The 13,431-nt window shown below is 54.7% G+C and overlaps 1 protein-coding gene and 2 long non-coding RNA genes across 3 annotated transcripts in view; 2 read left to right on the top strand and 1 right to left on the bottom strand.

Annotated features, from left to right (window-relative positions):
• Nucleotides 1-13,431, bottom strand: part of Sptbn4 (spectrin beta, non-erythrocytic 4) — an 82,664-nt gene that overhangs the window by 6,405 nt on the left and 62,828 nt on the right. Inside the window, exons 20-30 of the mRNA XM_027430438.2 lie at nt 10,970-11,194; nt 9,995-10,084; nt 8,477-8,755; nt 8,249-8,379; nt 6,869-7,073; nt 5,683-6,063; nt 4,207-4,451; nt 2,653-2,791; nt 2,484-2,568; nt 1,949-2,145; nt 487-1,106 (exon numbers count right to left, since the gene is read on the bottom strand). Of these exons, the coding sequence (XP_027286239.1) occupies nt 487-1,106; nt 1,949-2,145; nt 2,484-2,568; nt 2,653-2,791; nt 4,207-4,451; nt 5,683-6,063; nt 6,869-7,073; nt 8,249-8,379; nt 8,477-8,755; nt 9,995-10,084; nt 10,970-11,194 (2,597 nt within the window). The remainder of the gene's footprint in view (nt 1-486; nt 1,107-1,948; nt 2,146-2,483; nt 2,569-2,652; nt 2,792-4,206; nt 4,452-5,682; nt 6,064-6,868; nt 7,074-8,248; nt 8,380-8,476; nt 8,756-9,994; nt 10,085-10,969; nt 11,195-13,431) is intronic.
• Nucleotides 1,367-2,662, top strand: LOC113837203. The gene is made up of 3 exons (XR_003487876.2): nt 1,367-1,532; nt 1,989-2,164; nt 2,321-2,662. It is a non-coding gene; the product is annotated as an uncharacterized LOC113837203 (long non-coding RNA).
• Nucleotides 4,073-6,211, top strand: LOC118239347. The gene is made up of 2 exons (XR_004771232.1): nt 4,073-4,195; nt 5,468-6,211. It is a non-coding gene; the product is annotated as an uncharacterized LOC118239347 (long non-coding RNA).

The following is a 13,431-nucleotide window of genomic DNA, read 5'->3' as shown; positions in this document are numbered from 1 at the left end:
ATCCTTTGAGGTTTGTTTGTTTCCTGAGACAGGGTTTCTCTGTGTAGCCCTGGCTGTCCTCACTCTGTAGACCAGGCTGGTCTCGAACTCACAGAAACCCTCCTGCCTCTGTCTCCTGAGTGCTGGGATTAAAGGCGTGCACCACCAGCACCTGGGTGCCCTTTGAGTTTTAAGCACAACAAAAGGCAAGCTGGTGTCTTCGAGCTTGAAGGCTACCGTTGTCTTCTCTACACATCCCCCTGAGCTTCCAAGTCCCCTGGGCTTTCCCTCCCAGCCCTAAATATCTGGGTCTTCACTGGTGATAAATCTGCTTCCTTCACTGATGCTGGGCCTCCCTCCTCGACCTCGGAAGCGGAACATTACAGGCTTGCCACCACCGGGCTCACTTGAGCAACTGGGAGCCCAGAAACTCAGCCCTTGGGGCCCTCGCGGCCACATCCTCCCCCACCCCCCTTGCCCTGGCACCTGGGTCACAAAGGTCCTCACCCTTTGGCCAGCTCTCCTCTGGTTGGAGTCTCCTGCTCGCTAGACTCCTGCCGCTCCAACCTCCGCTCCCGCCGCTCCCGCCGCCTCTCCATCTGCTCGTAGCGCCCCAGGGTAAGGCTGTGTGGTCCCTCGTGGTCCGCGGACTCCTGGCGCTCGGGCCGCCTCCTGCGCGCAGCCTCTTCGGGTTGCTCGCTGGACTCCTGGCGTTCTGAGCGCCGCCTCCGCGGCAGCTCCTCCGCACGATCGGCCGACTCCTGGCGCTCCGGCCGGGGCCGGACCTGCTCCGTCACCGCCGGGCTTCCAGGGGCATCAGTGGTGTCCAACGCTGCGGCTGTCGGGGCCGCGGGTTCTACCCTCCCCGGGGCCTCGGGTAGCCGGTCAATGCGCGGCTGCAGACGCTCGGGCTTGAGCTCCTGGCGCACATACCCAACTCGGGTCCGCACCTCCGCTGACAGCGTGTCCGAGGCCCGGCGAGCCAAGGGCTCCAGGCCCCTCTCATAGCCCCCCGGACGCAGCAAGGGCGCCGCCTTGGCCGCCAGCTCCGTGGGGTCCCCAAAGAACTTGCGCCCCAGCAGAGGGGTGGGTGGCTGCTTGCTCTGCTCTGCCTTGAGTTTCTCGATCTGGGGGTGGGGGTGGGAGGTAGAAAGGTCAGGTCAGGTTGGGGAATGGGGCCGAAGGTGCTGGGCGCTCTCCCTCACTGCTTAACTTAGCTCCTTGGAGAAGCAGGGTTTGCAGCCATTGCCTGTTCTTGGACAAGACCAAATTCCTTGTCCCATTGATCTTGTAGGAGTGTAAGGGGCTCGCTCCCTCCTCCCCTCCCTCTTCCCCCCTCCCTTTCCTCCTGCTTCTTTGGTCTTTGTTGTTTTTTTGTTTTGTTTTGTTTTGTTTGTTTGGTTTTGGTTTTTTTGGGGTGTACTGTGGTGGGGAACTACACGGGAGACAAGGTTTCATGTAACCCAGGCTGGTTCCAAACTCGAGATTCCTGACGTTGACCTTGAGCTAACTTCTCAACCTCCGGCCCCCACCTCCCAAAGCTGGGAACACAGGTGTGTGCCACTACACCCGACAGCTAACCAGCCACTTTCTCGGGGGGGCTTTTCTGACACCCCCGCCTCCCGCCACATCTTCCTTAACAGTCTTCCCTCAGGACCTCAAGGCTTTTTAATCACAGCAGGCTTTTTGCATTCACAGTATTCAATGCTCATATTGGACTCCTCAGCCCCCTCAACTCCCCCCCCCAATTCATCCCCTCCCCAGCCTCAACCTATTTTTCCTCATCAAAAATCTGGGCCCCCTCTGGGTTCCTAACTGTCAATTACAGCCCTGTCCCTGTGCCTTCACTTAGGGCTCAGGAAGGTTCTACGTCCTGTTCTGCCCAGCTTAGGGCCAGGCACCCAGAGCAGGGTCTGTCTAATACAGAGGGATGGCAGGTGGGGACGGTGGGTGGGATCTGGGCTCTGACCGTGGTCAAGCGGCGTAGAGAGCTGAACCTCTCCTCCCAGGCTGCAGCTGCTTTGCGGAAGGCCTCGTGTCGCCGGATAAGCTGCTCCACCTCGTCCACACTGCTGCCCAGCTCCCGGCTCTGCAGGAGTGGCTCCTGGGCTGTCAGCCAGGCATCAGCCACCACGGCCTCCTGAGCAAACTGGTGCACCTCCAGCACTGGGGACAGGCACGAGAGGTGAGGCACCGGGAGAGCCTCAGACCTTTCCCTGGGGTGAGAGCTATGGTTTTTTTGGCCTCCCACACCCTCGGGCTACCCCCAGACCAGCCTTGAGAGTAATGGGGACTAGGGCTATTTAAAAAAAATACATTATATTTATTGTGTGTGTATTAGGGTGCACTCATGTGGAGGTCGGAGCTCAAAGGTAAGGCAGCCCCCTCGTTCACCTTCCCAGGTCCAGGTTCTGGAGACCCAAGCATGCGCATGTCACTTGTCATCCTCTGGTCTTGGCCAGGCATGCCGAGGTATGGCCCCTGGGTCGAGGCCCCTTACTCACTCTGCTGCAGCCACTCCCAGTGCCGGTCCCATTTCTCAGACACCTCCTCCTTCCGGGTCCCCAGCTTGTCCAGCTGTGCCTGGATCTGGGAGTGTGTGGGTGGGATGAGAGGGGCTCCCGGGGTGTGCAGAGCAGAGAGGGGACCTCCCCTCCCAGTGTTTCTCCTCACCTCATCAGCCATGGCACTCTTGTTGAGTAGTAGGGAACGCCCCAGCTCCTGGCAGGCCGTCAGCTCAGGCACTCGAGCCTCCAATTCCGTCTTCAGGCCCTGGTGGTAGTTCATAAGCACCTCCACCGATGACACATCCCTGTGGAGGGGAGGGGACAGGGAACTAAGCTGCATGAAGCCACCTGAAGCCTGACCCTCAGATCCAGCTCACAATGGGCACAGTGACTCTGCTGTTCCTTCCTTCCTCCCTTCCTTCCTTCCCTCCCTCCCTCCCTCCCTCCCTCCCTCCCTCCCTCCCTTCCTTCTTTCCTTCCTTCCTCTTTCTTTCCTTTTTAGGGTTTTTCAAGACAGGGTTTCTCTGTGTAGCTTTGGAGCCTGTCCTGGAGCTCGACCTGTAGACCAGGCTGGCCTCTGCCACCAGAGTGCTGGGATTAAAGGCGTGTGCTGCCACCCCTGCCCGGAAACTCTGCTTTTCTACATAATCCCTGGACAGCGACCTTCTCTGAACAAGGCTCCCAAGGTCTTCATGAAGTCAATGATTTAAAGATGCCAGATTTTTGCTTTAGTGGACCTACAATTTCAAGTCCAACTTTTCCTTCCTTCTCCCCCCCCCCCCCTTCAACAGGGTCTCGTGTAGTACATGCTGGCCTGGAACTGGCTATGTAGCTAGAGATGACACTGAACCCCTGATATTCCTGCCTTTGCCTCCCAAGTGCTGAGGTTATAGGTGTGCTCCGCCACTGAGCTTTGCTTTGAACTTGAAAAAAATTACTTTCTAAAAACTTAATTTTTTTTCCCATTGGTGTTTTGTCATTGGTGTTACGTCCCCTGGAACTGGAGTTACAGAGAGTTGTGAGCCACCATGTGGGTGCTGGGAATTGAACCCAGATCAATGCTCTTAACCTCTGAACCATCTCTCCAGTCCCAGTTATTTTGCTTTTTTTTTTTTTTTTTTTTTGAAATGGAGTCCCATGTGGCCTCAAACTCAGTATGTGGTTAAGGATGTACTTGATCCCCCTGCCTCTACCTTCTCAGTGGTGGGACTGCAAGCAAATGCCCTTGGAACTGGCCTATTCGATGCTGGGGATGCAGCCCGGGGCCTCGTGCGAGCCAGGCAAACACTCAACTGAGCTGCATCCCCCAGCGCTGATGCTTGCTGTTTATTTTGAGACAGGGTCTTGCTAAGTTACCCAGGCTAGGCCTGAACTCATCCTCCTGCCTATTTCCTGAGTATCTGGGTTGATAGGCCTGTGTGGCCAGGCTTAGCTCAGGTTTAGCTTCTGCTGGACACTGATGCAAAACTGCGGGCTGCATCTGCAAATGGTCTCACAGCTTTCTCTTGCTCCTTGGCCCATCCCATGTGACGTGTCCGCAGAGAGGCCAGTGTGGACACCCGGATAGGATCGAGGGCAGAAAGCCCCGAGAACAGTGCCTGGTACACAGAGGCACTGCCAGGCTGCTCGTGTTTCCTATGAGAAGGGGTTGTTGGAGGTCTGGCCAGCTACCGAAGACGGTCACAAACAGGCAAAAAGGCCAAGATGAGGTAAGGGGCACCTGGGTTTGTCAGCTGCCCCGATCTGGCCCGCGATGCCGTCCATCCAGGAAAGCAGGTCACGGGCCTGGCTGTGGAAGCGCAGGGCGTCGGCCGTGGAGCTGACGTGCAGACGAGCATCCTCACAGGCTGCCAGCAGCTCCTTCCAGCCCTGCAACACCTCCTGCTCGCGGCTGGCGATGGCCTCGGCGTGCTCTCCCGCGTACACCGTCCGCAGCTGGGCCGCCCCCTCCTGCAGCTGCCGCACCTGAGGGGCGTGACAGGTCGCGCACCCGCCCTACGCTGGCACAGGCTCCGCCCTCCCATTCATCTTACTTGTTCCAGCCTCCACCCTTTCTCTATCACCTGTGGCCCGGGTCTCTCCCTCTTTCCCCGCCCCAGTGGTCCAGGCTCCTTCCCTTCCTTCTTCCCCGCCCCTGCAGCTCAGGCTCCTCCTTTTACTCCGCCCCTATGACCCATGTTCTTCCCTCTTCCGCTCCTTGGTGACCCCAGGCCCCTGTCTTTAGACCTATGCTCACCCCTCTTCCCCACCCACGTGGCTAAGGCTCCACCCTCTTTCTTCCCTAGGGCTCCCCAACTGTCTTCTGCCTGCTGCCTGCTCCTTCACTGAAGTACCTGTGTTCTGGCTTTTATCTTTACCACCAGGTTTCTTTCATTTTGCTGCCTCAACTTTTGATCGGATAACTCTGTTTCTGCCGCATCCTACTTTTTCACACAAGTCCACACCTTCCTCTCCTCTGAGAGCCATCTGATTTTCCCAGGAGCCCTCTTTCCACCCTAGTGCCTATTTGGTGTAAGTCTCATTTTTTTTCCTGTTCCACCTACATCAGACCTACAAGTCACCTACCAGTCTGTTTCCAAATACCTATTCATTTTTTGTTTTGAGTCAAGGTCTCACCGTGTAGCCAAGGCTAGCCTCAAATTTGGGATATTCCTGGGATTACAGGGGTGTGATGTTATGTCTGCTAGATTACATGAAAAGCTTTTTCTTTCTTTTTTTTTTTTCTTTTCTTTTGAGACATGGCTACACTCAGTAGCCCAGGCTGGCCTTGAACCCTTGACAATCCTCCTGCCTTAGCCTCCCAAGTGCTAAGGTTTCTCAGGCCTGAGCTACCACACCCAGTGCAGTTCATTCCCTGTCTGAGAGGCAGGAGGCTCACCGCAAATTCAAGGCCATCCTGGCCTACATAACAAGTCTCAAGCCAGCCAGGGCTGTTTGTCTTTAATAATAATAATAATAATAATAATAATAATAATTTTCAGCATTGCCACACCGTGCCCCTCGCCAGTCTCGACTGAATTCCTTGGCACCGTGAGGACATCCACTTTCCATCTGTCCAGCTTTGTCTTGTTCCCCAGGCTGCTTTCTCTGTCCACTGCCAGCCTGCCCTCTCCGCAGCGGTTGGGCTCTGTTGCCTACACTCCCAGCCACACTACCCAGGCCCTCCCACTTGGCTCTGTGGCCTCCGTCACCCCACCTGGGACACGAGAAGCTGCAGGTCGTGCTCGAAGGCTCGCAGGGTCCTCTGCATGGAGCTGGCACTGGGTCTGGGCTCAGGTGGTGCGGTCAAGCGGGGCAGCCGCCTCCGCTTCTCCTCAATCTGCCCTTGAAGCTCTCGGGCATCACTGAAGAACTTATGCAGCTCCCGAGAGGCAGCGAGCAGCTGGGCCCGAGTGCCCATGAGCTCCAACAGTTCGGCCCAGGCCTCGTTCAGCCCGTCCTTCCACTCAGCCATGGTGGCCGCCGCTGTGTGGCCGCACTCAATCAGCTCGTCCACCATCTGGTTGACCGCCGCCAGCCGCTCCCGCCCTGCCGTTCCCGTCTCATTGGCAAACTCTGAGAATTTCTCCTGTAGCACCTGGGACCAGAACAAGGGGTGGGGAGGTTGAGAAAAGACCGCTGAGTGGGTGCCAATGCTACACACCCCAGCCCCCTCCAACCTATTACCATGTGACAGATATGGATCACGATAATAGGCCTTGTTATAATAAAATAGGTAATAGTTCTTGGGTGTTTGTAGCAATAATAGAAATAGTTCATTATGTAAATGATAAAAAATGTGATATATATATTATTAAAAACTAACACCATGCTAGGCATTGAGCGTCTCATTGTGGTGTTTCCTGCGTGCGTGTGACGGGATCTCAGGTAGCCAATGGCTGGCCTGAAACTTACTAGGTAGTCAAAGATGACTGGAACTCCTGATTCACCTGCTCCTACCTCTCATGTGTCACCAGGGCTTGTACATGCGTTTACATTATATGAATGCTTATGTTTCAGGCCAGGAGGTGGGGTCATTCAAAAGGAGGGCCAGAGGTATTCAAAGGATGCAGCTAGTATCATTGGTCTGTGTGGTCTGAATGAGAAGGGCCCCATAGGCTCATATGTTTAAATACTTGGTTTCTAGTTGGTGGGACTGTTTGGGAAGGATTAGAGAAAGTGCATCCCTAGGTGCGGGCTTTGAGGTTTTAAAAGACTTGGGCCATTCCCAGTATGCCTCTCTCTGCCTCCTACTTTTCGATCACATCTTGCTACCATCCCTTTGCTCCACCACCATGGACGCTAAGCCCAGTTCAACCCGTTATTTTTCTAAGCTGCCTGGGCTGCAGTGTTTTGCCACAACAGAAATGTAACTATGACACAGAATTCCTAAGAATCCTCACCGACACATGTTCAAAGTCCTGGCCCAGCTCTGGTGAGCCAGCCACCACCTCCTTCTCAGCGATCCAGTGTTCCAGCTCATCGACCTGGCGGCTGAGCTGGTATAGCCAGTACTGCTGTTCCAGGCTCACCCTGCGCTCCTCACCCAGCTCCTTGAGTGCCACGTAGAGGCGATCCACTTGGGACTGTCGCCGGCTGATCTGCTCACTGACAGTGGAGATAGGGGACAACAGAGAGTCCACTAAGACGTCTGGGGGCACCTCTAATCTCCCCTCCCAAGGCAGGGCTGTTTCCTCCTGAATCTTTGCCAGGGTCCTGCCTCTTAAGATCGCCTCTGGTGGGACTGTTTCTGTGTCACACCAAGCCAGCCTGGCGCTCACTGCTGTAGCAATAATATAGTAAGTGACAGTAAAAATATAACATAGTATCAATAACTAACATTTTGCTAAGCACTAACTGCACCATGATGGTGGTTTTTTTTTTGTTGTTGTTGTTTGTTTGTTTGTCTATATAGACAGATAGCAGGGGCTCATGAAGCCCATGCTGGTCCCAAATTCTCTATGTAGCCAAGGAAGACTGGAATCCCCGGTCCCTCGCTACTGTTTCCATAACTGGATACACTCACCCCCATCCAGCCCTAGTCAGCGTCTTTTATTGGTTTTGTTTAGTCGCCTAGTATCTATCTTTGGTCCCTTGTTGCTCCACAATAATGTGGGCGGGGTTCCTAACTCCTTCCCTCAACACCCAGCCAAAAGGCCCACCTTCAGTGTCAATCTCCAGGCGTCTGGGCGTGGGTCTTGATCTGTGGTCCCTCTAAGATCCCACCAGGAGCCAAGCCCTCTAGAGGCTCATCGAGGTCACACCACAGCTATACCAGGAAGGTTCAGGCCCCGCCCCCATTCTTCCTTCAGCTCTCCAGGTATTCAGTCCTCCCAAACATCTCCTGCCTGTCCTGGCCGTAAGTCATCTATCTATTTATTTCTGTTTGTCTTTTCTGTCTTTCAGATAGGACTTCTCTATGTGACCCTTTCTGGCCTGGAACTCTCTCTCTTGACCAGACTAGCCTCCAATTTGCAGCAATCCTCCTGTCTCAGTCTCCTGAGGGCTGGGAATACACGAGTGCCCCATCAGACCTGGTTCTGTTACTCTAACTCAGAACCATCAAGCCTGGCACTGTTACTCTAACTCTGAACCGTCAAACCTGGCTCTGTTACTCGAACTCAGTCCCAGCCATTGTTGGACCCTTCTTTCCGAACTGGCCGCGGCCCCCGCCCGCCCACCTGTCTGGGTGTCCCATCTCCAGGGCCCGCCCACCTGTCTGGGTGTCCCATCTCCAGGGCCCGCCCACCTGTCTGGGTGTCCCATCTCCAGGGCCCGCCCACCTGTCTGGGTGTCCCATCTCCAGCAGCGCCCGGCACTGGCGAGACAGCTGTGCGATGCTTTCCTCGTAGTTCTCCACGCCCTGCTCCACTTGCAAGTGCTTTTTGAGCAGCTGCAGGGTGCTCTGTTCATCCTAGGGGCACATGGCGCCCACGATGAGGCGGCAGAGGCCGGGGGGCGTCCCCCGGTTCCGGCGTCCCCGGACCCCCTCACCCCTGTTCTGGGCGCACCTTGCCCTTGTCTTCACTCATCATGAGCAGCTCCTGCTCGCCCAGCCACGCCTCCACCTCCGCCACATCAAAGTAGTACTGTTCCACCTGGAAGGCGGCGTCCAGCGACTGCTGCCGTCGTTCTGCCGCCTCCCGCAGTCCCGCCCAAGCGCTCTGCAGCTGCTCCTGGCCCCGGCGCACGGCCTCGGCCTCCGGGCTGCGCAACGAGGCCAGCGCGCCCGCGCGCTCCAGCACCTCCTCCAAGCGCGGCCCGTGCGCCTGGATCTCCCGCCGCAGGCCCTGCAGAGGAGACGCGGAGTGGAGAGAGGGGGAGATCAAAGACCCCATGACACCCAAAGCCCCTGTGCGACTGGCAGGGCCACTGGGCTAGAATGGACATCCTCAGATCCCCTGCTGGGTACCACTCACTCCTATGCCCATGCTGTAGGTGCTGTGGGTGAGAAACCAGACCCTGACAAGCCAAGCGCAGGGAGAAGAAAGCTGGAGGCTCGCTCCTAAGACCAAACTGTCGAGTCTGGAGATGTAAGACAGGGCCCTCTGAGAGAGCTGCTGTGAGGCGCTGTCTTCCTGGACTCCCAGCAGCTGTCACTACCTTCGTAAGTCCTGCGCAGGATCGAGGTACCCAGAAGCCCAGCATGATGTGGGAGTGAGCGCCTCTCGAGGCACCAGTCCTAGCTAAGGATCTATTGGCAGCAGCTTATGGCTGGAGGGAGGACAGTCATTTGTAGTGAGATTGAACCTAGGACCTTTGGAAGGCGAAGCAAGCACTTTGCCATTGAGCTGGAGGGATTTTAAGCAGGGGCTCTACCACTGAGCCACGCCCCCAGCCCCTCATTGGGGGATTCTAGGCAGGGGCTCTACCACTGAGCCACGCCCCCAGCCCCTCACTGGGGAATTCTAGGCAGGGGCTCTACCATGGAGCCACGCCCCCAGCCCCTCACTGGGGGATTCTAGTCCTTTACCCATTGAACCATCTCACTGATCGCCTTGTGGGAAACTTTTGAGGAGTTCTCTTTGGTTTTGATGGTAATATGTAAACCTGATGGAGGCCTTGCCTCAGCAATTAACGAGAAGACAGTGACTTGGCAACAAAGTTAACTCTAAAACAACAAAAATGAAATAGAGACCCATGACTGACTCTAGATGCTCATGGAGACAATTTCTCTCTCTCGCTCTGTCTCTCTCTCTCTCTCTCTCATCTACTTATCTAGTTATTTTTTAAATTATTTATGTTTGTTTCATTGCACTCATGTTTTTTGTTTTGTTTTGTTTTGCCTTTTTTTTTTTTTTTGCCTGCATGCATGTCCATATGAAGGTGTTGGATTCCCTGGAACTGTTGTGAACCACCATGTGGGTTCTGAGAATTGAATAGGGTCCTCTGGAAGAGCAGCCAGTGCTCTTCTTAACCACTGAGCCATGTCCCCAGCCCCCTTATCTAGCTATTTAGCTGACTTCTTTTCTAGCTCTCACGCCCCCATGGGTCCTACCTCGCTCACGCCCTCACCTGGCTCAGCTCACCTGGTTCTTTTTGATGTACTGCTGGACAGCCTGCAAGCCATTGCCTCGCTCAGTCTGCATGGCCAGTGGCAGCCGCTCTTGAACCCATGCCTGGGGAGGACACAGGGGAGGGTCGGGGAGAGAGTGCACCCGAGGATCGCTGCCTCCCAAGTAGACGTAGAGCCCTGCCCATGCATCGATGCCTTTCCTCAGCCCCCGGGACAGCAGCCTATGTGACACCCTCCGTCCTGCCCTCTGTACTTGAGGCAGACACCCGCTTAGCTTTGGCCTCCAACATGCCGGCGCTGCTTCCTGGCGTTCTCTTTCCATCCCCCTCACCCCAATTTTCCTCAGTGGAGACTTCCTCAGGAAGCCTCCCACGCTCTGACTTAAAACTCTGAGCTGCTAAAGCCCCTCAGAGTCACCATCATGGCCCTCTCCTCCCTAGGGAGTCACTGTCGAGGGACAGGACTTGAGCCCTCTGGTGTAAAGCACTGCCACGGACACCTGCTGGCCCTGGCATCGTACAGTCATAGGGCCTGGCCAAGAACGAGTGAGAGTAAACAGATGGGTGAGTGGCTGACTAATCAAATAATTGAATGCCACCGAGCGGAGTCAGGCATCACGACCGATGGGTGACGGCCAGGAGTGCTGGGCACACTTGTCACTCCAGCACTCGGGAGGCTGAGGCAGGAGGATCAAGAGTTCAATCATCCTTGGCTTCACAACCAGTTCCAAGCCAGCCTGGACCACATGAGACCGTCTCAAATAGTGCAAAGAAAAGAAGAAAAGAAAATCGTTTCATGAATGAATGAATGAATGACTGGAGTAAATGACATGAAGGAGTGAAGGCCTGAAGACTCCATCGGACTCTCACCCTGGGCCAGTCCAGGTTTCATTCACCCTCTGCGCCCCTAGCGTCAATGCCCGGCCTTACGACCTGTCCCATCCTCGAGTCCCCGCCCTAAGTCCCCATGCACCCACGCCCGGCCTCACCAGTTCGTCGTCCAGGTCATGCGCCACCTGATGCAGCTCCTTGGAGGCCAGCAGCAAGCGGCGGCGCTCCTGCAATGGCTCCAGCAGGCGCACCAAGCGCTCGCCCACCGCGCTCTGCCGCTCACCCACCAGCTCCTTGCTGGCCTGTTCCAGCGGCAGCGCCGCGGTCTGCGCCTGCAGCTCGCCCACCTCGCGGCACCACTCCTCCACCTGAGACTCCATGGACTGTGGGTACAGGGGCACGGTCAGCAGTCCCACCCTCCTCCCAGGCCCTTAACATGACAAGGCACTCACCTGGGCGGGCCATTTCATCCAATGTGTCCAATGACCCCCCAAGAGAAACCCTCCCCACACCCACCCCCGCCTCTGCATGAACCTATGTGGCTCCACACCAGCCGGTTCATCAGGAGGGTTTGCCTGGGTGTGGTAGGATTGAGCCCTTCTGCCAGATTTCAGTTCAAATGTCATTTTCTCAAAGAATTTCAAAGAACCACCCCTCCCTACAACTAAAACGGTCCGATATAAAACCAAACACAAAGCTGCAGTGATTTGGGGCCTGAGGTATAGCCTGCTTGGCGTATGGACGCCCTGCCTTCCATCCCCAGTACCACAGAAGACCAAGTGTAGTGATTCAAGCCTGTCGTCCTAGCACTGGGGAGATGGAAGGGGAGAGTCAGGAGTTCGAGGTCAGCCCGGGCTATTGAAAACACACGGGGGAATCAATACATCTTACAGTGTTTGAAATCCCCAAAGATGAATGAATGGCCACGGCCAAACAGCAATCTGATTTACCTGGATCCTCTCTTTGCTCTTTAACAGCTACAGATGGGTTAAAAGACTTAAATGGAATTCGGAAGTCTGTAAATTAAGAGAAGAAAAGCTGCCCCATGCTTTGAGAGTGTTGGGGTTTTCCAACAGTGAAAACCAATAGGGCAATAATGCTAACCCTGACTACATTAAAGTACGCCTGCCCTGGCCCTGATGTCACAAACAAAGCACCCCAGTGGGTGGACATTTCAGAGGCATTTGAGCAGGAAGCCATTTTTTTTCTCTTAAAAATTTTTGGCATGTGTTTGGTTTGTTTGTTTGTTTGTTTTGTTTTTCGAGACAGGGTTTCTCTGTGTAGCTTTGGAGCCTATCCTGGCACTCGCTCTGGAGACCAGGCTGGCCTCAAACTCACAGAGATCTGCCTGCCTCTGCCTCCCGAATGCTGGGATTAAAGGCGTGAGCCACCAATGCCCGGCTGCATGTATTTGTTATTTGTGTGTGTGTGTGTGTGTGTGTGTGTGTGTGTGTGTGTGTCTCAGCACACATGGGGAGGAGGTCAGAGGACAACTTGAGCGAGTTGATTCACTCCTTCTACTGTGTGGCCTGGGGGTCAAACTCAGGTCATCAAGCTTGACAGCAAATGCCCTCTTCTCTCAAGATTTATTTATATTTTTATTTAGGTGTCTGTGTGTTTCTCTGTATGTGTGCCACATGTGTGCGGGTGCCTAGAGAGGCCAGAAGAGGGTGTTGGATCCTCTGGAGCTGGAGTTCCAGGTGGCTGTGAGCTGCCTGAGGTGGATACTTGGGAAGAGCAGTGTGAGATCATTAATGTTTTATTTTAAACGTGTCTTGTCTGCATGCGTGTCTGCACACTACATCCATGTGTGTTCCTGGTGTCCTTGTAGGCACAGAATAGGACATGGATCCTCTGGGCTGGAGTTAGAGACAGTATGGAGAGTTGGATGAGAACAGGACTAATGTATTTGAATACTTGGTTCCCAATTGGTAGAACTCTTTGAGAAGGATTAGGAGGTGTAGCCTCGTCAGAGGAGGTCACTAGGCTTTGCCGTTTCTTTCTTTTTTTTAATAACTTTTTAAAAATTTATTATGCATACAACATTCTGCTTCCATGTATATCTGCACACCAGAAGAGGGCACCAGATCTCATAAAGGATGGTTGTGAGCCACCATGTGGTTGCTGGGAATCGAACTCCGGACCTCTGGAAGAGCAGCCAGTGCTCTTAACGTCTGAGCCATCTCTCCAGCCCATAATAGTTCTGCTCTTTTTTTGTTTTGTTTTGTTTTGGTTTGGTTTGGTTTTTTTTTGTTTTTCGAGACAGGGTTTCTCTGTGTAGCTTTGGGGCCTATCCTGGCACTCGCTCTGGAGACCAGCTTGGCCTCGAACTCACAGAGATCCGCCTGCCTCTACCTCCCTAGTGCTGGGATTAAAGGCGTGCGCCACCAACGCCTGGCAGCTTTGCGATTTCAAAATCACACCATTCCCAGTTAGCTCTCTCATCTCTGCCCTGCACCTATGGATCAGTTGTGAGCTCCCAGCTATGCCTCCAGTGCCATGCTTGCCTGGCTGCTGCCAAGTCCTGTCCCCCATAATAGTCGGGACCCTACTAGCCCTGGGCACCGGAAGCTCCACACTAAATGCTTTCCTTTATAAACAGCCTTGGACGTCTTACTAC

Source organism: Cricetulus griseus, chromosome 9 (genome assembly GCF_003668045.3).
Source record: "Cricetulus griseus strain 17A/GY chromosome 9, alternate assembly CriGri-PICRH-1.0, whole genome shotgun sequence".
NCBI classification, from domain to species: Eukaryota; Metazoa; Chordata; class Mammalia; order Rodentia; family Cricetidae; genus Cricetulus; species Cricetulus griseus.
This window is presented reverse-complemented; position numbering and strand designations above follow the sequence as displayed.